We start from the raw sequence: 27400 nt of genomic DNA, 5'->3' as shown, positions 1-27400 counted from the left end.
TTTAATCCTTGTATATAGATTCCATTCAGAACATCTTGACTAATTGTGTGTTGCTATTATATAAGGTAATATTTTATCAGATTCTACATGGAGTATGCAAAAATATTTTGTTTTCTCTCTTTTGGTTTTTAAGATTTATTTTTGGGGCACCTGGGTGGCTCAGTCAGTTAAGCCTCTGACTTCGGCTGAGGTCATGATCTCGTGGTTTACTGGTTCGAGTCACGTCGAGCTCTGTGGTGACAGCTCAGAGCCTGGAGCCTGCTTCGGATTCTGTGTCTCCCTCTCTCTCTGCCCCTCTCCCCTCACGCTCTGTCTCTCTCTCCTTCAAAAATAAATAAACATGAAAAAACATTATAAAAGATTTTATTTTTAAGTAATCTCCACACCCAGTGTAGGGCTTGAACTCACAACCCTGAGATCAAGCAAGAGTCTCTGGTTCTATCAACTGAGGCAGCCAGGTGCTCCTGGTTTCACTTCTTTAGATTTTTTTTAAAAAAGATTTTATCTTTGAGAGCTCCCCTTTTAAAAAGTAAATACTCCTGGGAGAGGTTAGACCTTAGTTTTCAGCTAATACCTTCATTTTCAGTTAGCACCTTAGTTGGGCTCAGTATACATTTGGCTGAGAAGAATGAATCCCTGGCTAAAAGTGATAAAACTAGAAGAAAATTAGCCTATATAATGGCAGTAGCAGTGGCAGTAGTCATAGTAGTATTGTCAACTAAGATACTGAGAGCCACATAATTAAGTGCCAGGGTTTATTCTAAGTGCTTTATCGATATAAATTTCTCCGATTCCCTCAACAACCTTATTGGTGTTCTTACCACCGTTTCTTAAAGATAAGAAAACTGAGGTAAGTAGAGTATAAATAATTTGTCTAGGTCACTTGGTAAATATAGCTAAGTGTTAAACTCAGTCATTTGTATTCTAGAGTGTCCTTTCTAACCATTTTGTTGTGATACCTCTCCACTGCTATATTGCCTCTCAGAGAGATGGCATCTGATCAGCATTTCACTTTTTTCAGGGTTTTTCATTGAATGGAATCACAATGTTCAATTTTAGGCCACTTCCTGTTGAAGGGCCGTGAGAACCTTGCCATCATCATGTAAATAGATTTTTTAGTAACAATTAGGAATGTATTTGCAGAACAGAGAAGAGATTAAAGAGGCTCGTGTATAATTTAGCTACATATGTGCTAAATTATATACTAGTATGCATATTTAAAATTTATTGTATAACATGCTTATTTAGATATTTGAAAATATGGATAACCCCAAAATAAACTATATTATACATTCTTTCTAGAAGTTTCTTTTCTTTTGAGTCTTCTTTTCTGAATGTTATGCAAGGTGTAACTCATACCACCTCTAAAATTTTAGAATGAAATAATTTCCCTTGAGTGTAAATAAGCAGCATTTCCATCTTCATCTCAAGAAGTTGAACTAATAATTATTGTCTGACTTGCCAGAAAGGAATGTTTAAATTGTCTCTGTATTCTTTATATGATCCTTTTTATTTTATTTTTTATATAATCTTTTTAAAACAAAAGTAGAGGGGGCCTGAGTGGCTCAGTTGGATGAGCATTCGATTCTTGATTTTGGGCTCAGAATTGACCCCTGCACTGAGCGTGGAACCTGCTTAAGTTTCTCTCTCTCCCCCTCTGCTTCCCTCCCCAGCTCACATGTGCTCTCTCTCTCTTAAAAAAAAAAAACAACAACAACAACAACAACAAACACATTAAAGTAGATAGAAGAGAACCCAAGATTTTTCTCTTAATCTCCATATTGAACCAGTTCTTTAAGCCAAAGTTTGTTTGACGCTAATCTACCTCTGCTCCCATCTTTCCTTCAACACTTCTGCAGCTTTAATTTCCTTATATCTGGAGTAATAATCTCTTTTAATCATTCATCCTTCCTCTGGGTCTGCATTTCAGATCCATCTGTGACCTATATATCTGATCATGTCATTCTTCTCTACAGAGTTTTTCAGTGACTTATTGCCCATAGTTCCTGGAAGCAGGCTTGGGGATGATTAGGGCAGGGAATTTTCTGGGTCTTAGGTACCCATGAATGGATCTAAAAGGGAAGTTGGGATTTGTGCAGGCTCCAGGTGACCACCTCCCCCTGACTCTGCAGACTCCACATAATGGGAGAGGGTTAGGGCAGGGACCCCCTTAAGTGTCAGGTCTGGGCCCTAGTGGTCTAGGTTTATAGGAAGAGCATGCTGTTGCTGTGTAAACTTTTGCTGGCAACAAGGATCAAAGCTGGGAGACCATTTAGGAGCCTTATTGCAGTAATCCAGGTGAGACTTGATTGTGACTTGGACCAGAGTGAGAGCAGTAGAGGTAATAAATAGTCGGGTTCTCGATATATTTTTAAGATAGAGCCAACCATTTTTTCCTGAAGGATTGGTGTAGGGAGAGAGAAAAAGGAGTCAAGGATGAGATATTTAGCTTCAGTACGTGGAAGGATTTAGGATAATGGAGCATATTAATCTTTGATGTCTTAATTTTGCCATTAGCAACTACTGTTGAATGCTAGGAGTTCTAATAAAATACTATATTTGAACAGATTCTGGACCTCAGGAAATTTTGAAGGAAGAGAAATAAACTTGAAATATGAGCCTGAAGGGGTGTCTGGGTGGTTCAGACGGTTAAGTGTCCAACTTTTGATTTTGGCTTAGGTCATGGTCTCACAATTTATGAGTTCGAGCCCTGCATTAGGCTCTGCACTGACAGTGTGGAGCCTGCTTGGGATTCTCCCTCTCTCTCTGCCCCTATCCCACTTGTGCTTGTTTACTTATTTATAAATAAATAAACTTCAAAAATTTTAAGAAAAAATGTGTGCCTGAAATGTGTACACGTGTGAGTGTTGGGACTGGTCAGCCTTAAGTCCATATTCACGATTCACCCTACATTTGAAAGTTAAGAAATGAAGGGGGAGAGGCTCTCTGATTGCTAGGAGATTTTACAAAAAAAAAAAAAAATTGGTGAGAAGGAACCAAAAATCAACTTCACCTTTGCAGCTTTCTTAGATGCCTGGAGGTGGCACCTAAGTACCATTGAAATTCATATTGCTGTCCTAAAAAAAATGTATTTTTTATTTATCTTTTCAAATTTATATTTAAATCCTAGTTAGTTAACATAGTGTAATATTGTTTTCAGGAGTAGGATTTAGTGATTCATCACTTACATATAACACCCAGTGCTCAACACAAGTGCCCTCCTTAATCTCCATCACCCATTTAGCCCATTACCCACCCATGTCCCCTCCAGCAACCCTCAGTTTGTTGTCTGTAATTTAGAGAATCTCTTACCATCTGCTTCCCTCTCTTTTTTTTCCCCCTTCTCCTATATTCATCTGTTTTGTTTATTAAATTCCACATACAAGTGAAATCCTATGGTATTTGTCTTTCACTGACTGACTTCTTTCACTGAGCATAATACAGTCTAGCTATATCCATGCTATTGCAAATTCCAAGATTTCATTCTTTTTTTTTTTAAGAGAGAGAGAGAGAGAGCAAGCACACGCACACACGCACAAATGGGGATGAGGTAGAGAGTATCTTAAGCAGGCTCCACGCTCAGCTCAGAGCCCAACTCAGGGCTCCATCTCACATGAGACCGTGAGATCATGACCTGAGCCAAAATCAAGGGTTGGACATTTGGGGTGCTTGGGTGGCTCAGTCAGTTAAGCATCTGACTCTTGAATTCAGCTCAGGTCATTATCTTACTCATGAGATTGAGCCCTGAGTCAGGCTCCAAGGGATCCTGTTTGGGATTCTCTCTCCCCCTCTCTCTCTGCCCCTGCCCTGCCGTGTTCTCTGTCTCTGTCTGTCTCTCTCAAAATAAATAAATAAACATTAAAAAAAAAAAAAAGAGTTGGATTCTTAACCAGCTGAGCCACCCAGGTGCCTCAAGATCTCATTCTTTTTGATGGCTGAGTAATATTCCATTGTTACCTACACCCCACATCTTCATTATTCATTCATCAGTTGTTGGACATTTGGGCTCTTTCCACAATTTGGCTATTGTTGATAATGCTGCTATTAACATTGGAGTGCACATACCTCTTTGAACCACTATTTTTGTATCCTTTGTATTTACTAGGTAAATACCTAGTAATGCAATTGCTGGATCATAGGGTAGTTCTATATTTAACTTTTTAAAAAAAATTTTTTTTCAACGTTTATTTATTTATTTGGGACAGAGAGAGACAGAGCATGAACGGGGGAGGGGCAGAGAGAGAGGGAGACACAGAATCAGAAACAGGCTCCAGGCTCTGAGCCATCAGCCCAGAGCCTGACGCGGGGCTCGAACTCCCGGACCGCGAGATCGTGACCTGGCTGAAGTCGGACGCCTAGCCGACTGCGCCACCCAGGCGCCCCTATTTTTAACTTTTTGAAGAACCTCCATACTGTTTTCCAGAGTGGCTGAACCAATTTGCATTCCTGCCAACAGGGCGAGAAAGCTCCCCTTTCTCCACATTTTCACCAACACGTCTTGTTTCCTGTGTTGTTAATTTTAGCCATCCTGACAGGTGAGAGGTGGTACCTCATCGTGGTTTTGATTTGTATTTCCTTGATGGTGAGTGATGTTGAGCATCTTTTCACGTGTCAGTCATCTGGATGTTTTCTTTGGAAAAATCAATTCATGTCTTCTGCCCATTTCTTAACTGGATTGTTTGTTTTTGAGGGAGGTTGTTTGATAAGTTATTTATAGATTTTGGATAGTGTCCTTTTATCAGCTGCCCTAAAAGTTTGAAAGTATTGATCATACTACATAAAATGTTCTGAGTTCTGGAACTCAGAACTCCACTGCTTACACCTGGAGCCTGACTCAGGCCATCCCATGACCCTGGGATCATTCAGCTGAAATCAAGAGTGGCTCAACCAACTGAGCCATGCAGGCACCCCTACTATCTTTATTTTTATTTATCTATTTTTAAGATTTTACTTTTAAGTAATCTCTATACCCAATGTGGGGTCCAAACTCACAATCCTGAGATCAAGAAAGAGTTGCACACTAAAGCAACTAAGTCAGCCAAATGCCTCTATTTTTAGATCCTGTAGCAGAAGTTTTCCTGACTCTTAACTCATAAAGGAACATGTTTCTGGGTCAAAACCACATAGGTTTTGTTTGTTTTGTTTTATTATGTTGGGATGGGGTTTTGTTTTTGTTTTTGTAATAAGCTTATAATTTCAGATAGTGCATAGGCCCACCAGAATGTAAACATTTATTATATTGCCATCCACTTCATATTTTTCTTTTTCTCTCTGCTTATGTATCCTTGTACATTCCTAAGAGGCTATTCAAACACAAAAGCATGTCTCTGTCTTTCTCCCTCCCTAAGGTAAACTGTCAAGTCTGTCAAATTCAAAGTATGTTACAGAGCCATGAATTAAAGGTCATTATTGATTTACTAGTGGAAAGCTAAATTTAAAATGGTAATTAAGTAAATATCGATGTGATTTATTTGAATAAATAGAATATAATAGAATGTTAAGATTTGTTCATCTTAGGGGCACCTGGGTGGCTCAGTCAGTTAAACATCTGATTTAATCTCAGCTCAGGTCTCGATCTCAGAGTTCAAGCCCCATGTTGGGCTCTACAACTGGGCGTAGAGCCTACTTAAAATACATATTTTTTCACTGTAGCTACCATTATAGCTACCATTTATTGGGGGTTTACTGTGTGTTAAATATTTCATATTTTTTCAGTTTTTCATTGAAGTTGGTATGACTTTTCCCTGTTTTACAGAAATTTAGAGAAGTTAAAATATTTGCTCAAATCAGACATATAACAGTATGTTGCAGAGGTAGAATTCATATCTCTAAGTGTTTGTTTCAGAACTCATGCTGTTAACTATGATTATGCTTTAGTAACAATTTGGATAGGGGTCTCAGAATGTAGACATTACTGAGATATATTTGAGTCTTGCCGACCCTAATTTTTAAGAAAAGGAATGTAGTTCTTTAAACTGCCCTCAACTATTGGGTGAAAGGATGGATCTTATTCTAGTTCATTGAAAAGAGGGCACTACCCCCTTTCTACCAGTAGATGGTGGCAGAAAATTAAAAAGTTTTTAAAGGGAACCTGTTGGAGAAAGTTAAGTGTGTATTTTTTTAGAGCAAGGCAGATGAGAGATTAGAGAGCTTCGGAACAAAAGAAAAGTAAGAACTGCCTATGGTGTTATGACAGGCAGCCCACAAATTGGGAGCAAAGGAAGCAAATTTATAAAAATTTTTCTTGGGAAAATACCTTATAAAAAAGAAAAATATTGGCTTTTATTAAAAATTGATGTTGTTCTGCTTAGTTTTCAGATGTTTCAAGTATCGTGAACAGAGACTTGTTTGGATTATGTGTTTCTCAGCTAGACTGAATAAATGTTAACAATGGATAAGTGCAAACACATTGGGCAGTTGCGGCTTGCTCAAGACCATTCCATCCTCAACCCTCAGAAATGGCATTGTGTGGACTGCAATACAACTGAGTCGATTTGGGCTTGCCTTAGCTGTTCTCATGTTGCCTGTGGAAGATATATTGAAGAACATGCAGTCAGGCACTTTCAAGATAGCAGTCATCCTGTTGCCTTGGAGGTGAATGAGATGTATGTTTTTTGTTACCTTTGTGATGATTATGTTCTTAATGATAATGCTACTGGAGACCTGAAGTTACTACGAAGTACCTTAAGTGCAATCAAAAGTCAAAATTATCAGTGCACGACTCGTAGTGGAAGGGTTTTGCAGTCTGTGGGTACAAGTGATGATACTTATTACTTACACGATAGCACCCAATCTCTGCTTCAAAATGAAGATCAAATGTATACTGCTCTTTGGCATAGAAGAAGAATATTAATGGGTAAAATCTTTCGAACTTGGTTTGAACAATCACCCATTGGAAGAAAAAGACAAGAGGAACAATTTCAGGAAAAAATAGCAAAAAGAGAAGTGAAGAAAAGACGACAAGAATTAGAGTATCAAGTTAAAACAGAATTGGAAAGTATACATCCAAGAAAGAGTTTACGTTTGCAAGGTCTAGCTCAGTCTACCACAGTAGAAATAGTTCCTGTTCAAGTACCACTGCAAACCCCAGCATCACCAGCAAAAGATAAAGTAGTACCTACCTCAGAAGATGTGAGATTAAAAAAAGCCAATGACTCCTCAGGTAAACAAAGGCCAATAGTAACTCCTGGTGTAACTGGATTGAGAAATTTGGGAAATACTTGCTATATGAATTCTGTTCTTCAAGTGTTGAGTCATTTACTTATTTTTCGGCAATGTTTTTTAAAACTTGATCTGAACCGATGGCTGGCAGTGACAGCTAGTGATAAGACAAGATCACCTTATAAGCATCCACCAGTCACAGATACAGTATATCAAATGAATGAATGCCAAGAAAAAGATACAGGCTGTGTTCCCTCCAGACATCCAAGTTTATCATTAGGACTAAGTGGTGGAGCATCAAAGAGTAGAAAGATGGAACTTATTCAGCCAAAGGAACCAAGTTCACAATACATTTCTCTCTGTCATGAATTGCATACTTTGTTCCAAGTCATGTGGTCTGGAAAGTGGGCCTTAGTCTCACCATTTGCTATGCTACACTCCGTGTGGAGACTAATTCCAGCTTTTCGTGGTTATGCCCAACAGGATGCTCAGGAATTTCTCTGTGAACTTTTGGATAAAATACAACATGAACTAGAGACAACTGGTACTAGGTTACCAGCTCTTATCCCCACTTCTCAAAGGAAACTTATCAAACAGGTTCTGAATGTTGTGAATAATATTTTTCATGGACAACTACTTAGTCAGGTATGGATTTGTGTTTAATCTTACTTTCATCTTGGGGAATTCATAAAACGAAGCCTAAAAAAATGTGTATTCTCTGTTTATCTAGTGTGTTAGAGAGGACTGTTTTCAGGTCAAAATAGATTGCTTTTACAAATATGTGTCAAGAAGTCAGCTTATTCATTTACAGTGTTTCATTTATGTGTTTCCTTCATGAATCACTGGAAGTAGTTTTTCATCTATGGTATCAAAGCTTTTGGGGCATCTGGCTGGCTCACTTGGTTAAGCGTCCGACTCTTGATTTCAGCTCAGGTCATGATCACCCAGTTCCTGAGTCCGAGCCCTGTGCAGGGCTCTGCACTGACAGTGTGGAACCTGCTTGGGATTCTCTGTCTCCCCCCCTCTCTCTGCTCCTCGCCCACTCTTTTGCGCATGCACACGCACACGCTTTCTCTTTCAAAAATAATAAACATTTTTTAAAAAGCCTTTTTTGTGGGAAGAGGGAATCAGGAAACAAAGCTTCTTAGGCTGATAATATTAAATTCATTTTCTGAGAGATTGAGAAGAGAGGGTTTAATGCCTTAGGGAACAGATTTGAAGATGCTACGGTACTGGGAATGGATTTGGTACACACTTGAATAATTTTAGGAACCAAGAGGTAGCCCTGGAAGACTTTCTATAAAATCCACGAGGGCAAGGTCTGAAAGCTTTAATAAGTAGGTAGGGAAATTTTAAGTAAGTGTGATTTCATTGAAAATAATCCTAAATGATTTTCCTTTATTTTAATTACTGCTGTAAAAGTTTCCCTTGTTGTGAAAAGGAATCACAAAACCAGGATCTTTAATCCAATTAATAACTCTAATGAGTGGACTTGTTGGTAAACTATTACTAGACATAAGGTTCTCTACTTTTCCATAGCATAGATCTTAAACATTTTTTTGTTTTAGGCAATTGGCTGTTAGGTCATTTCCTTCCTCTTGCACACCTGCCTCTGTTCCTCATTTCAACTTTCACAGTAATGATACCACCTTTTGTTTTTATAACATTAGCATACTTTGCTAGAATGTAGCTTAAATATTAAAAAAAAAATTTTTTTTTGAAGCTTGGGGCACCTGGGTGGCTCAGTCAGTTGAGTGTCTGACTTGATTTTGGCCCAGGTCATGATCCCAGCGTCATTGGATGGAGCCACGTGTCAGGCTCTGCACTGACAGCATGGAGCCTGCTTGGGGTTCTCTCTCCCTCTCCACCTCTCATTTTTCTAATGATTTCCTTAAGACAGAACCCTAGAAGTAGCATTACTTTGTCAAAAGGTAGGTCTTTCGATACTTGAGTACAAATTCCTTTCCAGAAAGAATTTTATATTTTATATTTTGAATAGTGCAAGAGTGCCTGTGTGTTTATTTTTTCTTTTATGGATGATTTGAAATTAATACAAATTTTTATGCCAGCTTTTTGCTCTCTTCCTTTAGACATGTAATAAACTCTTAGGAATATGGTTATCTCAGGAGATTCAGATGCTTGGTTCCTTTAATAAACTGTTCTCAAAAGGTTAAAACCTGGCCCAAATGAGTCCCCAGACAAACACCAAGAGTGTTCTTTTCTTTGTGTCAATTTGTTAAATCTAAAATCTACATTAGACCTGGCTTCTTTATTTTGTTGCCTGTTCCAGGAATGTAACTTTATGAAAGAGTTTAGTAATCTATCATGTGGGGATTATTAGATTTGTAGTCTGTCTTCAACATTAAATCCTGCTGAGTGTTTCACTGAAGTTGTAAGTCTTTCCCTTTCCAGTTGCTCTATTTCCTATGTCAGTTGTTAGAACTGCCCCGTATTCTTTGTAGTTCCTATATTTGGTGAAGATTTTGATGTAGTGATGTTTGTTTTAAGTGAGAGTATGATGACACCATTTACATTAAATGTATTGGCTTTTGAAATTATCAGTTGGTAGGGCTTCAAAATCTACACGTACTAATATACTATATATAAAAATATACAAATAGTATTTTATTTGTATCATGGTTAAGAGGTTATAGGGATTTGGAGAGAGAAAATTAGTGAAAGATGAGGAAGGAAAAAGGACAAAGAACAAGTTTAATAATCTAAACATATTAAATTAAATGCATGTAAATCTCTCTCTCTCACACACACACACACATACCAAATTAAATGAGTCCACAGTTGTCTTTTTTTTTTTTTTAAACCTACATTCAGATTTGACTAATGGCCTTGGAGTTTTTTAAATGCCTACTGGTTAAAGCCCACCAGTACATATGGGTTTAATGACAGTCATTGAAAGGAAAAATTATAATAATAAAAAATCCCTGAAAATAATACAAAGCAAATTATTCAGAATTCTGATGGTGCATTTTCATAAGAAAAACTAATTTACTGACCTCTATAGTGAAAGGAGTAAGTGTTTTGACAGAAGGATTGTAATCTGAGGAACTAATATTTTTATTTTCAGGTTACATGTGTTGCATGTGACAACAAATCAAATACCATAGAACCTTTCTGGGACTTGTCATTGGAATTTCCAGAAAGATACCAATGCAGTGGAAAAGATATTACTTCCCAGCCATGTCTGGTTACTGAAATGTTGGCCAAATTCACAGAAACTGAAGCTTTAGAAGGAAAAATCTACGTATGTGACCAGTGTAACTGTAAGTAGAGACTATATATTCTCTTTGCTTTTCTAAGATTAGCAAAGAGAAACACAAATGAGAGGAAGCGTAAAAAATTCCTGAAGTAGTAGTTCTGGAAATAGAGTTTGGTAGTTCATCAAAAGAAATTGGGATAGATGTTTCTACTTTATAATTGGCATTTGTGAACTATGTGTTTGTTTTGCCTTCTGATGACATTAAAAGAATTTATCCTATAGTCAATTGTGGAGAGAAAGAATTCATAAAATAAGAAATTTAAACTTAATATGTGAGACAGAATAAAGTAGCAACAGGAATAGTCAAAGGAAGGCATATTATTTAGTACTGAATGTAATGTTTGCTGAGTCTTTTAGCTACATATCAAAACACTGATCTATAGATAATATATGCGTATAAGTGTGTGTATGCATAGCTAGATAATAGGACATAATATATAGGGGGACTGCTGTATGGAAATTGGTTTCATGAAAACAAATATTTAGTCAAAAACCATCTACTGTCTCTTCTATATTAGTCATTGTTCTAATTGCTATGGATAGAAATAAAATACTTTTTAAGGTACTTACATTCCTAGTGGAAGAAACAGACAATTAAGATCTATTATGAGAAACTCTGTCATAGAGGTGAGCTCAGGAACCCAGCACTGGGGGATGAAACAGCCATTGCAGTTAAAGAGAAGCATCATCCTCCAGGGAAATTGTATATAAAACCATGACAGATCTGTTGTGTCTTTAGCTGGTGTCTATCTTTTCTAGCAATGTACATGTGGCATCTTAGTGTTTATACCATATATTTTCAAGTATTCTTTCTAATTTCCATGTCTGGAAAAAATGACTCTAGGGTTTTAGATACTAAACTTCTAAAGTAATATAAAAGAAATATTGGATGTTCCAGCATTGAAGAAATGTCACATCAATTGATGGTTTTCTTAGAATGGCTTATACTGACATTTTCTGAGTGCTGTCTAATATGAACTGTTATAAATATATAACCCTAAGATTTATGAGGTTAGAACAAAATAAACCTTATCAAATTCAAATGGTGAAGTATTTTTTTTCTTGGACATAAATGTGAATGGTCCTAGATGCTTTCATCACCAAATCTGGGAATAGAAAGATACTATGAATGAATACAGAATATGATTTTATAATATGTTTGTGTGTGTGTGTGTGTTGGGCCTACCAAATAAAGGCCTAAAAGAGCTACTCTAATTTAATACATACAGGCAAGTGTTTAAAATTATAAGTCAGGGAGTTGACATCACTTATCTAGCTATACATGGGCCATATATTCAGGGAGACAATCCAAATGTAGGTCTAGGACATTCAGCAGCGCTGGATTCCTGGATGTCAGGAGCAGAGACTTGGAGGAAAGTCTTCTGGTGGCAAGTGGAGATGGCTTAGAGGATAGCCTCATAGGGGACTGGTTCCACCCCCTACAGGAGAAGCAGCTATTGCTGTGACGGGAGTCAGAGCTGCTGTATAAGTTGAAGGACAGCTCCTAGGCGTCCAGAGCAAACTTGTAGATAATGGCCCAGCCTGAAGCTGCAGGGTACAATTCATAGGTGAACCTCTAAGAGAAGCAGAGGAGACAACAGAAAGAATCTAAAATGCCACCTGTTTTAAGATTTGTACTAAAATAGCAAAAGCAAGACACCGAGGGAGTCCTCAGACACAGAGCTGGTAAAGGACTGCTGTGTCAGGAAGTGGGGAAGGGTGTTCTGAGCACTGGGATTCTGATTAAATTCAGTAAATGAACTGACCATGATAATTGTTTAAACGAAGAATTTGGGAAGTGTATATTAAAGTATGTTTAGGGAAAGTTTTCTTATTAATTGGCATAGCCAAATCCATTTTTAAATATTGTAGCACTGTATCATTCTGTTGCCTTATTTGCAGGATTATATTAAATCATGTACTGAATTGTGTACATGTCTGTCTACCTTGACTAGCTCTTAAGTTGTGTGTATGCATGTTTGTACTTACAAGTTTTTTTAGAGCAAGTATGTCCTTATCTCTAGCGCAGTACAATGCCTGTGACAGAGAAGATGTTTAATAATACATGTCTAAAATATTTACTCAGCATTTCTTTGTATCTCTAAATTTGATTCTCATTCTGTCTTTGATGTCACAGCAAAACGTAGAAGGTTTTCCTCAAAATCAGTTGTACTCACAGAAGCACGAAAACAGCTTATGGTTTGTCACCTACCTCAGGTTCTCAGACTACATCTCAAACGATTCAGGTTAGTAGTAGTGGTATTATAACTACATGCTTCATTTGTTTGTTTGTTTTAAAGATTTTTTATTTTTGAGTAATCTCTACATTCAACGTGGGGTTTGAACTTAACACCACCAAGATCAAGAGTCACATGATACACCAACTGAGCCAGCCAGGCTCCCCTCCAACTTTACACTTCTAATTTAATCATTCCTTGTGCTTATCATGCTTTAAAACTTAACACACATAATGAATCAAATTTTAGTAGTATATACTGTGCTAGCAGATGACTTAATAACTTCTACCTACTTCTGCATTCACTTATTTATTTACTTACTTTTTAAATGTTTACTTATTTGAGAGTGTGTGTGCATGGGGCAGAGAGAGAGGAAGAGAGAATCCCAAGCAGAGCTCCAGGTGGGGCTAGATATCAGGAACCATGAGATCATAACTTGAGCCAAGATTGAGAGTCAGATGCTTGACTGACTGAGCCACCCAGGCACCCCTACTTCTGCTTTTTTTTAAAGACAAAAAAAATCCTGTCATTATCTCTAGCCTTGACCAGTAAACACTACATTTAATAACTAAACTTCTGATTTGCTTCCCTTGTAGAATACATTGCTAATGAGTCGACCCCTCCCATTTTGGTCTGCTCAGTAATCTTATTCTCCATGTAAGTTTCTGCTTGTAGAGTTTAAAATATGCTCAGTGAGGGTATAAAAGTCTTTATAACTTAGAGGATTTGGCTCAATTGCTTCATTCTCAGAAAAATAAGTTCAACTAAGAGCAGTTAACAAAAACAAAAAAAAAATTCTAGTGTTCAGAAATATGTTTAGTCAGGTGAATTAGTTCGCAAAACTGTTGGTTAAGCAAAGCATATGGTTTCATACTTTGTAATAACCATGTTAACCTTAAAGCTTATTCTTCTCTTAAATGACTTTATGTGCTAGGACTTGAAAACTACTAAGACCATGTTTTTCATACATATTGGGTTTTGCTTGTTTAAAGTTTTTTTTAATAATTGGGGCGCCTGGGTGGCTCAGTTGGTTAAGGGTCTGACGTTGGCTCAGGTGGTGATCTCACGGTTTGTGAGTTCAAGCCCCACATCGGGCTGTGTGCTGACAGCTCAGAGTCTGGAGCCTGCTGTCTCCCTCTCACTCTGCCCCTCCCCACCTCACACTCTGTCTCTCTCTCCTTCAAAAATAAATAAACATTAAAAAATGTAAAGTTTTTTTAATAATTAAAATATTTATTTATTTTAACATTTATTTACTTATTTTTGAGACAGAGGCAGAGCATAAGCAGGGGAGGGGGAGGGAGAGAGAGAGAGAGAGAGATACAGAATCTGAAGCAGGCTCCCGGCTGCTCTGTTTGTTAGCACAGAGCCCGACGCGGGGCTCGAACTCACGAACTGCTAGACCATGACCTGAGCTGAAGTCAGACACTCAACCAACTGAGCCACCCAGGTACCCCAATAATATATTTTTTTAATTCAAACTTTACAGAAGGTAAAGTAAAAGCCCAAAATAAGTACCTCTTTCCTCTCAGTCCCACTTCCCAGAGATATTCACTGTTAACTCTAGTCAGTTATTTCAGTTACTTATTGAAGCTGTTAAAGGTACAGTCAGCAAATAACATGTGAGTGCTGGTTAATGCAAGATGTTGTTCTATATTCTTTGGGGAATATAAAGTAGGTTCCTTTTCTCAAGATTAGTCAGGCATGCACAGAAATAGTGGTGAAATAGAAATACTAAGTATCACAAATTATATACAAATTGATTTATCAGAGACTTAGAAGAGGGAGTTAGCTGATGTTCCCAAAGCCTCTCTTATGGCATAGGGGTCTTTATATTATTCAGATCTCAGTTTATATGTCATCTCTTTAGAGCAGACTTCCCTGACCATCCTACTTAAAAGTAGCACCACTCAGGGAACCTGGGTGGCCCATTCAGTTAAGGGTTCGCGTTTGGCTCAGGTCATGATCCCTGGGTTGTGGGATCTAGCCCTGTGTCGGGCTCATGCTGAGCGTTTAAGATTCTTTCTCCCTCTGCCCCTCACCCTTGCTCAAGCTCTTTTTTTTCTAAAAAAAAAAAAAAAAGGTAGTACCACCCAACCCTCATTATCATATTACCCTATTTCTGCTTAAATGGCAGAACCCATCACCTGCAATTAGTAGTTTACTTATTTCTCTTCCTCTGCTAGTGGAACAGAAGCTCAGTAAGGACAGGAATGCTGTCTATTTCATTCCTGTATCCCAAGGCCCAGAACCAAATTCTGTGCATAGTATTTGGCCGAAAATATTTACTAAGTGAATGAATGGAGCATGTACAGAAGGAGGAGCACTTTAGCCTAAGGGAGCAACATGAACAAAGGTATGGAGGAAGGAACAGGGAAGGGTATAAACAAAAGGTTTAGTGAAGTCAGGCAAGACCTGCCATTGTGCATAAAATCAAGTGGAGTGGAAACTGGAGGACTAATTAGGAGGTTAATGTTGTATTCCAGGGCCAGGGAGCATGGAGAGGTAAGAACATAAATGAGATTTTGTAAAGAAAAACCTGAAAGGACTCAAATTTTGGTTACATAAATTGGTACTGAATCGGCCACTGTAAACTGTTAAAGAACTTCCTGTTCTTCATAATTGCTGCTTTAACCTGGTATTTGAAGCTTTCCTTAGAGTTAAACCTGTTTGACTCCCTTTCCATCTTCTGCCCAAAACATTTTTGACCCTTCATGCCATATTTATTTCTGATTCAGAGATTTTGTTTATGGTGCCTTTACCACTTTGTCTTTCTCCTTTTTCTTCATCTTTGAATGAAGATTTGCCAGTGTATAAAATATATAGGATATATAAAAGATAAAGGGGAGAATGGGATTGGAGAGGGGCATACAGGAGCCTCTGAAAAGCATAAGAAATGGAACATTTCTAGTACCGTAAAAGCTCCCCACGTGTGTCTCCCAGTCTATTCTCTCCCTTCTCTTTGAAGTAAACCACTGTGCACTTAGGGTATAGTGTTATCTTGTTATCATTTTACTGTATTTCTTTTGTGTGTGTGTGTGTTTTATTTATTTTGAGAGAGAGCATGAGTGGGACAGAGAGAGAGTGAGAGAGAATCCCAAGCAGGCTCCGCACTGTCAGTGCAGAGCCCAAAACAGGGTTCAAACTCACAAACCTCAAGATCATGATCTGAGGGGCGCCTGGGTGACTCAGTCAGTTGAGTGTCCGACTTCAGCTCAGGTCATGATCTCATGGTTTGTGAGTTCAAGCCCCACGTCGGGCTCTGTGCTGACAGCTCAGAGCCTGGAGCCTGCTTCCGATTCTGTGTCTCCCTCTGTCTCTGCCCCTCCCCCACTTGTGCTCTGTCTCTCTCAAAAATAAATAATCATTAAAAAATTTAAAAAAAAATCATGATCTAAGCTGAAATCAAGAGTTGGACACAACCCACTGAGCCACCCAGGCACCCACATTTTACTGTATCAGCAGAAAAAAACTGGGTGCCAAACTTATCAACAGGAATCAATTGTCTATTTAGATGGCATACAAGTGTTTATTGAGCATTATTAAATAATATAAGGTTTGAATTTTATGGTTAAATAAAATATAAACTTGTGAATGATAAGAATTATAGGTACTTACGTTAAGCAAGTCCCTTTTTTTTTTTTAACGTGCTTGGTCTTCCATCCTGACTAAAGGTGCACTGGATGTAGGATTTTTCATACATTTCATGGGGAAGGATTGGGATATGAGTCTTAGTCCATTTAATTTGCAAGTCTCACCTTTAGTTCCATACCAGTTTATATCGTACTGATAGCATCTTCACATATTTTGACTTCACAAAACCTATCTATATTCCTTTCTCCTTGGTCTACTTATTTTTATCTATCATAACTTCATGTTTTAGTACTTTAATGCTATTATATTTTCATCAATGGCTGTCTTTTGTCTCTGCACCACAGTACCCCAAGCTGCATTATAATCCCTTCTAAGAACAACCATGTATTACATTATTTTCCCTTGTAGCACCAGCTCATACTCTGTGTATGATAAAAACGTTGTTTGCCATGTTTTGATCTAGTACCAAGAAGGATGACCAACAGGCTGGGAAAATGACAGTATAGAGGCACTATTAGAGTTCTATCCCTAATGAGTATTTTGCTGATTTACTTTTTTTTTTTTTTTTTTTTGAAGAGCTCTGAAGTGTTCTGAGGAATTAGAGGTTTTGTTCTGTTTTTTTCTCCACATCTGGCCAAGAAGGATCCAGAGTATGTTTCCCAAGTACAAACTCTAGCTTCTGGGGTATCTCCCTTATGGTGTGACAAGGCAACAGAGAATTGAAAACCTTTCAGTGGGCACCTGGCTGGTCAGTTGGTGGAGCCTACAACTCTTGGTCTTGGGGTTGTGAGCTCAAGTCCTATGTTGGGTGTAGAGATTATTTAAAATCTTTAGGGGTGCCTGGGTGGCTCAGTCAGTTGAGCATCCGACTCTTAATTTCAGCTCAGGTCATGATCCTAGGTTTGTGGGTTCCAGCCCCGTGTCAGGCTCTGTGCTGACAGTGCGGAGCCTGCTTAGAATTCGTTTCTCCCCTTCTCTGCCCCTACCCCACTCGCACTCTGTAAGTCTCTTTCAAAATAAATAAATAAACCTTTAAAAGATTTTTTTAATGAAAAATAAATACAATCTCTAAAAAAAATAAATAAAAATTTAAAAACCCTTTGGTACTTTAAATTAATCCATTAGAAGGGGGAAACTGCCATAGGGCCGTAATTTCCTTCCTATATTAATTTTCTTCCTATATTATCATCTAACTACAGAAGGCAAATACTTTAAAACCTGACTAGACCTGTTTAATAAGCCTAAATTCTTCCATTTATAGCCACCTTCAGCATTGAAGGGATTTTATATTTACATTATTTTAATATGATACTTTGTATTCTATACTGAGACCTATTATTATGACTGTCTGAACCTGGCACATGTTTATATTCCATTGATTTTTTTTTTTTAAGTAATTTTACCCTGGTTTGTTCACAGGTGGTCAGGACGTAATAACCGAGAGAAAATTGGTGTTCATGTTGGCTTTGAAGAAATCTTAAACATGGAGCCTTATTGCTGCAGGGAATCCCTGAAATCCCTCAGACCAGAATGTTTTATCTATGACTTATCTGCTGTAGTAATGCACCATGGGAAAGGATTTGGCTCAGGACACTACACTGCCTACTGCTATAATTCTGAAGGAGGTATAGATGGGTAGATGGGGAAAAGTATTTTATCTTGGGTCAAATTTGGAAGCTGGAGTTTAGGCTTTACAATTTCTAAATTGACCACTAAATCATCTTAAGTGAAGCCACTTGACCTTTTGTTTTCTTTCAAGAATACTTCTATAGTTCATAAAAAAACTGAGAGTTTGTTTTGACTTTCAAAGCCTGTAGCAATAAGATAGTAAGAATGGTTGCATTAATTCAGTGCTATCTTTTTTAATATAATTTTTTTCATGTTTATTTATGAGAGAGAGAGAGAGAGAGAGAGAGAGAGAGAGAGAGAGAGCGCGCACTAGTGGGGGGAGGGCAGAGACAAAGACACAGAATCCAAAGCAGGCTCCAGGCTCCCAATTGTCAGCACAGAGCTTGAACTCACGAACTGTGGGATCATGACCTGAGCCGAAATCGGACACTTAACCAACTGAGCCACCCAGACACCCTAGTGCTATCTTTTATTACAGGCATATTTCTAAGGGCAAGTCCTCTGTTTACTGGTTTCATCTAGTTAATTTTGCTAGAGAACAGACCATCTAATAAACTGGGATCACAGATACTTAGAATAAAGTCTGAGTTTAGGTTTTAACAAAACTCACTTTAATTTACTGCCTCCATTGACCCTCAAGGACAGTCTTCATAGGTAACAAGTGACTTAGGGTTTTTTTATTTCCCTTCCTTACCTACTATTGAACGAAGACTGAGCCTCCGCACTCATACCATTTCCCTTCACCCTACACAAAATAAACACAAAAGACGTGTGGACAGAAAGCCCACATAATCCACGAAGGCAATTAATTTAACAATAAACTACCAAGAGCGAGTTGTACACTGTTTGCTTTACAGTATGACTAGTAGCAAAAGCATTAACTGGTAAAATGATACCTGGAATTAAAGATTGTGTCAGGTGAACTAATCAGATTCTTTAACTTAAAACTACTTGTAGAATAAAGGTAGATAAATCCAGAGTAACATACTGCCCAGACTATTTAAAAGAAAGGAGTTGGCTAATTATTTTCCCTTCAAAGAAACTTTAACTCTTACTGAAACTAATACCTTTAAATCCATTTTAATTTATACTAGAAACTTCTAAAATTCCTTTATAAACATTAAGGTATATTTCTGTGCTTCACTCTAGGGTTCTGGGTACACTGCAATGATTCCAAGCTAAGCATGTGCACTATGGATGAAGTATGCAAGGCCCAAGCTTATATCTTGTTTTATACCCAGCGAGTTACTGAGAACGGACATTCTAAACTCTTGCCTCCAGAACTCCTGTCTGGTAGCCAACATCCCAATGAAGAAGCTGATACCTCTTCTAATGAAATCCTTAGCTGATCCAAAGACAGTGGGGCTTTCTTCTTGTGATTTTATATATACTTTTTAAAAGGGCTTACAATTTTGAGCTTCATTGTTTTAATTTTTTACTTAGGAATCAGTGCACAGTTTACACATTTTGTATCCACAACAAAACTGTTTTTACAGAGACAAAATTAGCATAAACATGTATATCAATGACAGCAGGTAACTAAACTTTTCTCAAGTACTTGGGAGTTTTAAACTTTCAGTGTTTACTTCATACTGGCATTACTTCTTTTATATTTTCATGTCTTAATTGGCTCAGATCATGAATTTGTGCAATCTTTTACTGAAGTTCAGGTGGCATCATTTTATACTTTTATTTAGCTTTTGTAGGTATTTTCTATACAAATTCTTATTAGGTGGAAATTAGATAGTCTTCACTAATGATATTACCAAAAAAGAAAAAATTTCTTTCAGGCCATTTGCATAGTGAAGTTACCTTTGCCCCTTGAAGGCAGTTAAACTACTACATTCACTGTGAAATACCAAGGTATTACCTAAATACTCATCAGTCACACTAATTGATACTCCTGAGGCTTTGTGTGTTACAGGACTCAGAACAAACATTCCTTTGGTTAAAGGAACTTCATTTTTTTCAAAAATGTATTCAGTTTTAATAATTGTTCTTTATTTGGCATAGTCAAACTTCATACAAATGAAAATGACAGCTTTATAAATAGTATATTTAAATTACTTCAGTACTGTGGACATGAAAACAATGATGGCTCAGACTTATAATGATTTGTTTGGCAGCAAACAGGTTTGTCCAGATTGTAATAAAGCAGTCTTATCAAAAATCTGAATTCAGCAGTGTATTATGGTAAGCAAGTGCAGTTTAACTTGGATATGAGGTTTTTTTGTATGTTTAACATTAGATCTCTTAAAAGCTTTGTACTGTATCATATCTTGAGATTTTTAAAGGAAAAAAAATAAGTCTTCTTGAAGAGAAAAAATTGCTTAGGACAGAGAAGATAATTGTTCAAAATTGGCAACTGGGCAATATATTCAGCATCTCATTTTTTTAAAATAATTTTTCTAAATCTCATTTTCTAAATAGGCTTGGATTACTCACTCTTGCTCCGATTATGTGAAGACTAGGAACCTCAGATGTTCAAATACTTGGCCCTTTTAAAAAAACTAAACTTCCATTTTATTATAAATATGTTATGAAATACTCTTTGCTCTTCCCAAATAATCTTACTAGATCTCTTTAAATTCCTACTGCTGCTAATTTATCATCCACTAACCTCTATAGATCAGCTATTTCACATCTTAGCTCAGTGTTAACCACTGGAAGATCATTTATTCTTTTTAGGTTTGCTTGTAGGTTGAAATCTTCATGAAAGATAATACCCTATAGAATGCTGTTTTTTGCCAGTGTTCATCTATTAAGTATAAGCTTGAAAAGGACCTCTATTAGCAAATTTTCCTTAAATTTCAGAGAGCAAGTTGCTGGGGCAGCTGATGATGAAGTGCAATGAGAATTTATCACTGAACAGACAAGTCATTTATGCCAAAATACAGCCTGAGTATTAAATGGCTAAAGTTTAAAATCTTTCACTTAATTACCTATGCAAGTCGTTACCTCAACTGTTAACGTAATTATACCTCATTAAAGATTTATGTGGTCAAGATACCTGAGTCTAGCCTTTTTTAATTTCAAGGATTACTTTATACTTGGGTAAACTGCTATACACTTTAGCACCTGGTTTTAGGGAGATAATTTAAAGACAACTCTGGAAGATCTGCTGTTTGTAATGGTATAGATGTTTCAGTACTTATTTCAATATAAAAATAGATGAGAAAGAGACTTACCCTTTTACTTTTTTTTTAAAGGTATACACACCTATATGTATGCACATAGCTTTTTTTTTTTTTTTTTTTTTTAACCTTTATTGATTTTTGAGACAGAGCGAGCGAGCATGAACGGGGGAGGTTCAGAGAGAGATGGAGATACAGAATCTGAAACAGGCTCCAGGCTCTGGGCTCTGAGCTGTCAGCACAGAGCCCGACGTGGGGCTCGAACTCACGGACTGTGAGATAATGACCTGAGCCGAAGTCAGACGCTCAACCGACTGAGCCACCCAGGCGCCCTGACCCTTTTACTTTTTAATCCCTCAAAACTAAAACCTAGGGGGAAGACTGTGTGTGTAAGGTCAAGGGGGTATATGGGAATCCTGTACTTGATGCTCAATTTTGCTACAAACCTAAAATGGATATAAAAAGATGTATTAAATTTACAAAACCAAAACCTAGCCAATGAACAGAAACTTAAATTTCTTATTGTACATCTTAGTGTAGACTTCTACATTCGGCTAAGTTGATCTAACAAAAAACAACATGTTTTGGTTGTAAAATAATTTACTAAAGGCACTATTTGTTAAACATCAACTAGTAATTTGTTACTAATAAGGTACATCATTGTAAACATAACAAAATGATTTCAAGAGATACATGGCTAGTAGGTAAACAATACAATGTTTTTAAGTGACAGCTTTCCTATTTACAAGATCATATTTCTTCCAGCTATTCCAGGGGCATGCAGCGATGCTACTGCTCACAAGAGTTACTAGGAAGAGAGCTTGGAGGTCATAACTGGTTTGAGATCCCTACTGCTAAAGAGAGGTCTTATAATGCTCCAATATTCTTCATTCACAGGGCATATTATAAAACTCTTGAGCATAGAAATTGAGATACTTTATATCTCCCACCAAAACACATCAAAGTAGTATGGACTCAGAACCCCAAGAGAACTAGCTGGAGGGCCCAAGCCCTATAACATGTCTAAGCATGAGCTTGTGAGCTCTGCCACTAGCACATCACAGAAACTGGAGAAAATAATTTGAAAGTAGCTATTGAACATTAGCACCATAATAAACATGGCTCATATAACTGAAAACTAGATTGTTTACCCCACAAGACAACATTTATAGCTCTAATGCTATATATATAATAAATGATCTAAGTACAGAAATCCAGTTTTTCTTCCTATAAGAAAAACATTAAACAAAATACAAACTAAACAGCATCCCAGAGGCAGTGAATCTTATTGTGCTAAAGCATATACAAATTAAGGCTTTACCTTGGTACATAAACAATTTTGAAATTGTGTTGGAACATTCCCAACAAATCGGTTACAAAGAATTCAGGCAATTTGTTCAAGAATCTGTAGTGGGACTCAGTTTAAACAAGTAAATATTAGGTATCTTACATTCAACTTACGCACTTAGCTGCCATAATTAGTGTAACTGAAATGCCACTAGTTTTTAATTCAAGCCAGTCAAGGGGCAGGGTGAATTTGATTCATTAATGGAAAAGCCTAATAGTTCAATTTAACTTTTCTAACTATAGCAAGATCCAAGTATGGGAAGTTTTCCTGTTCTAGTATTTGTAGTTTTAAATGCCCTTTTGGTTTATTGAGCAAGCTGAATACATTTCCTGATAAAAACTACCACTGGATAAAGGATCTAAATGTTGAGATTTTACTAAATCAAGGTTTCAAGTTGGTACAATGTATCTACCAGGTCATGTTTCAATTAATCTTCATAATGTCATGGGAAAAAAATGAAAGGCAAAGACTAATATGGTTCTAAAAAGAAAATAAAGGCAAACCTTTCCTAAAGCTTTATATTAATTTGTGAAGATTTTCCCACATTATGCATGTGTAGATCTTGTTTTAGCCATTATGTCAGAAGAAAAGTTTCAGTGTAGAGGTCTACAATCCAGATAAACGGCTCTACATTTCCCTACGTTAAGTTCAGCTATTTCCTGTGCAGAATTATAACCACAGACATTGAAATGTAGCTCTCAGATCTGAAAATGTCTTTATTTTTTAGAAAATGGATTCCAGGAAGGTTAAAAAGCAATACCAGAGGGTATAGGTGCAGAATTGGATGTAGTCATTCAAAGCATTCAATTAAGAATATGGCAATATAAATATCTGAAAAGCATCTCTTAGGTGTTTAAAACAAAAAATGTGTAAGTCATTCCTAACTAATTTGAGCTTTATAGCATTTCCTAGATGGGAAAAACAGTTAACATTTGAAAGTCCTGAAAGCTTTTTCCTTGGCTAATTACATTAGATGGTTTGCATTTGATCAAAGTCCTTCCTTTTTAAACATGGATAAAAGCATTACATGGGTCCACTGTTAAACAGACAAACATGTTGCAAATTAATTGTGGTATAATGTACTCCAACAAAGCTTAGAAAATAAAAGATGTTGAGGCGGCTTTGGACTAAGTTTAATAGTCATCTCCTCTGCTGACAACTTCTTTACACGTTGGACGCAACAGTATGGTATGTTCAAACTGTGCTGTATATGATCCTTTAATGTCACATAATGGTGGATATGGATCTACAATGCCCAAGTCACACAGATTCTTCAGAGCCATCAAGTATTTACTTTCTCCCAAGCGATCCAGCCATCTGCGGCAGAAGGCAAGGGTGCCAAAGTTTTCATTGATGACATTTAACAAGTGTTTTGTTCTTGGAAGCCTAAGAGGAGAAAATCCAAAATTAACAGGTGGCTAAAAAGTTACCAACTCATTTTCCCCATTAAGGAAAACTCATATGGTAGCTGTGGTTTTACTTGGTAATTAACTTCAAAAAATTTTTTGTCTCTTTCAACATTCAAAAGTCAGAATGTGTAACAGCCCATACCTAATTATAGATGGCAGCTGAATGGGAGACCACCTGAAGACTATCTTACGTATTTATTTATGTGTCTACATATGTGTGTTAAATTCCCAGTAGAGACTCATCAACAGTATTATGGTGGTAATTTCCTTTTTTGTGCACCAAGCTGAAAGACCTGCACATAAAGGAGGTATAAATCCATCCTTCAACCATCTTCTCCAAAAAGTTTAAGGGGGAAAAAAAGGTAAAAATAGAAAGTTTATCAATAGGAAAATATTAAGAACAAAAACCTAGAAATGCCAGCAAAATGATTCTCTCTGAAAGTATTAACAATTATTAGAAACTGGATCTGAAGAGAATACTTGCCTATATCATTTTCATCTCAGTTAAGATTTTTAACAGGCCAATTTCCTTGCTGTATTATAAAAATCCACACAGCTTACTGGTAGGCTATAGAACTGTACATTAATGAATATACCACTGTGAATGTTTGTCACATTTTTAAAAATGCTACTAACTGGGAAAAGAAGCTTAATACCCCTATAAAAACAACAGTCTCTCACCTTATTGGCACATGTCCAACATCAAAATTTTTCATATAATGTGAACATTCCATATCATCATGAACAACGCCTTTTCCTGTGCTTCCAAAGGTTTCAATGGCATACACTTCTCCTTCCTAAAGAATATGTAAGGTCAAGGGGAGAGAAGAAAAATTCAGAGCCAATTAAAATTGCCATTTGTTAACTTCAGGCTGAGGTTATTATTTACTTCATATAAGAAACAACATGAAATAGGGGCGCCTGGGTGGCGCAGTCGGTTAAGCGTCCGACTTCAGCCAGGTCACGATCTCACAGGTCCGTGAGTTCGAGCCCCGCGTCAGGCTCTGGGCTGATGGCTCAGAGCCTGGAGCCTGTTTCCGATTCTGTGTCTCCCTCTCTCTCTGCCCCTTGCCCGTTCATGCTCTGTCTCTCTCTGTCCCAAAAATAAATAAACGTTGAAAAAAAAAAAAAATTAAAAAAAAAAAAAAGAAACAACATGAAATAACCCCCTGGTAGTCATCCACCCTTCCTTGCTTTATCTCCTTAGCACTTTTTGGTCTATGTCCTCCTATTGGAATGTAGGCTTTATACAGGCAGGGAATTTTATTTTGTTCACTACTACATCCTCAGTGACTACTAAAGAGACTGGCATCTCAGAGATGCTTAGTAAATACTCATTAAGTGTTGAATGAACAATCCTCTGATATACCCAACTTCCATAGCTGACTGAGCCCTGGCCTGACCAGACACAATTTGCATACTCACACAGACCAGTAAAGATGGCAAGTTAATTTTGCTCAACATACTATATACTCAACTATCACTAACTTTAGTTTAGGGAAAAAAAAAAATCAGAATGCTTCACAATAAACACTTTGTATGTATGGCATACATACCTCCATTCTTGTAGCCTCTCCTCCTTTCACGATGGGCACTGTTTTCCCAGCATGTATTCTATACGGCCCAATTGAATGTCCGTTTAGGTTACGGATTGGTTTCACTGGCATAATAGGAAAACAGTTATTCAAGGTTTCCAGAAGCACAAACAGATCTCTTGGCTTTCTGGCACAGAGTTCAAGCATTGGTTTAAAAACGATACGGCACTACTAAATAACCTCGCATTGACATAGTTAAATACAAACTGGAAAACTAGCAGAATATAGAAAACATGTTAATTGCAATTTACTAAAAACTAGAAGGGAGTAAAGGGGGATGATGGGAAAAGAAAAAACTATGTGATGAGGTAACAATGGGGGGGTCATCTAAGGAGGTATTGTTTTTCATTCGTTTTTAACTTTTTTTTTTTTTATTTAATCTCTACACCGAACATGGGGTTCAAACCCACAACCTTGAGATAAAGTCACACACTCCATGGACTGAGCCAGCCAAGTGCCCTTAAGGAGGTACTGTTAATATAAAGTTATATTACACAGTACATGTCATGTACACAGTGATTACAAACAAAAAATATTTTTACAGTTATGGACCAAAAGGTAATGTGAAAATGTGGATACTGTGTCAAAATGATAGGATGTAAAACCATACATTTTTTTATTTTTTTCACAAACCAACTCATACAGTTTTGTCTTCAGTTGACAAAGGGGGGGGTTGGACTTCCAGTCCTAGGGCTTGAAGATCCCAGGACACAAAATGAATCTAGCAGGACTGCCACCAGGGTGTAGAAAAATCCAGAAAGCTTTGGCCTACATAATGGAATCCACACACCTCCCTATCTTAAATTTTACAATTATAGCACATTCCAAATGTTAATAAGGAAAATCCAAACAACTCCAAGGTCTTGAGACCAATTACAGAACAAATTGTGGTATATTCACACAATGGAATACTACTCAACAATAAAAATGAAAGGTTGGGGATACACTGAACAACAAAATAAAACCTAAAGAAAAAAGAACAACAGGCACAATTATATACATGTTGTTTTATTATTATATATGTAAAAGTTAAGGACAAATATACTGTTGTTTAAGGATGCATAGACACTAAAGATATAAAGAAAAGCAAATGTAAATACTTTAGCACTCAAGACTGTGGTTTGCTAGAGGAAGACTGCTGTAATTCAAAAGAGTATACAGAATTGAAGGGCTTTTGGAATGCTGACAATATTCTATTTCTCAAGGGATAAAATTACATAACTTTTACAATTGTTTAACTGAATTTTTGTGTTGCATGTATTTTCAGTGATATTCCACAATAAAAATGGTTTAAAAAAATCTATCTCTGCAGTGCTAGAATTCCAGTACAAGTTGTCTTTCTTTTAAGGCAGAATTAGGTAGCAAGGTTTTTTCAACTCTACAACAATGAAACAACAACAATTATATTGATTGTACTGTACAAATGATTTATTTGCACTGATGTTTACAGGATTACGGATTTGTGAGCAACAAGGACATACACCATCAGGTTGCAGAGGAAGAATACCTTCTGCAGTTGGTAGAAACACAGTAGTCTATCAGTATCAACAAGGTCAGGCAAAGAATGCTAAATAAATCATGTGAATTTACAGAGGTCAAGGAGGTATGAATGTCCCTGCTCAGATGACTACAAGGGAGAGACAGGATTTGGTTAAAGGAAATGTGGGAAACACTCCTTAAGAAAGTTATTAGAATAAATATACTCACTAAAAAATAAAAATAAATAAAAATAAAATTAAAAAGTTATTAGAACAGTAGTTACAGAGAGCAGTGAGCACAGATCAGGAAGGAGGACAGTGGTTAGACCCTGAGAGCTGGGAAAGCAGCACAAAGCACAGGTGACTCTGGGATGGTGTACCTAAGGCAGTGGCTGGGAAAGACCAAGAGGCAAAGGGAATAAAGATTAAAGAAAAAACACACAAGGAATTAACTGGGCTCTAAATTCTGAACTCAACTTAAAAAAAAAAGGTGAAGGGCTCATCAATGGAATGAGTCCCTGGCTTCTTTTTAAGCCTC

General features: G+C 37.0%; 2 protein-coding genes across 10 annotated transcripts in view; one reads left to right on the top strand and one right to left on the bottom strand.

Moving 5' to 3' along the window:
* USP44 (ubiquitin specific peptidase 44) overlaps positions 1-20905 on the top strand; it is a 52672-nt gene extending 31767 nt beyond the window's left edge. For 6 of the 7 annotated variants that reach the window (XM_047867407.1, XM_047867408.1, XM_047867411.1 and 3 more), the window contains 5 exons: positions 6312-7806; positions 10247-10442; positions 12576-12684; positions 17689-17894; positions 19048-20192. In XM_047867407.1, coding sequence (XP_047723363.1) covers positions 6382-7806; positions 10247-10442; positions 12576-12684; positions 17689-17894; positions 19048-19247 — 2136 coding nt within the window. In that variant the 5' untranslated portion in view covers positions 6312-6381 and the 3' untranslated portion in view covers positions 19248-20192. Of the gene's footprint in view, positions 1-6311; positions 7807-10246; positions 10443-12575; positions 12685-17688; positions 17895-19047; positions 20193-20712 lie in introns of those variants that run through there. The other variant, XM_047867413.1, reaches the window with a different exon arrangement.
* A 2173-nt stretch (positions 20906-23078) lies between these two features.
* METAP2 (methionyl aminopeptidase 2) overlaps positions 23079-27400 on the bottom strand; it is a 29059-nt gene continuing 24737 nt past the window's right edge. For all 3 annotated transcript variants that reach the window (XM_047867414.1, XM_047867415.1, XM_047867416.1), the window contains 3 exons: positions 25346-25449; positions 24471-24586; positions 23079-23766 (listed from right to left, as the gene is read on the bottom strand). In XM_047867414.1, coding sequence (XP_047723370.1) covers positions 23514-23766; positions 24471-24586; positions 25346-25449 — 473 coding nt within the window. In that variant the 3' untranslated portion in view covers positions 23079-23513. The remainder of the gene's footprint in view (positions 23767-24470; positions 24587-25345; positions 25450-27400) is intronic.

Source organism: Prionailurus viverrinus, chromosome B4 (assembly GCF_022837055.1).
Source record: "Prionailurus viverrinus isolate Anna chromosome B4, UM_Priviv_1.0, whole genome shotgun sequence".
Lineage (NCBI taxonomy): Eukaryota > Metazoa > Chordata > Mammalia > Carnivora > Felidae > Prionailurus > Prionailurus viverrinus.
This window is presented reverse-complemented; position numbering and strand designations above follow the sequence as displayed.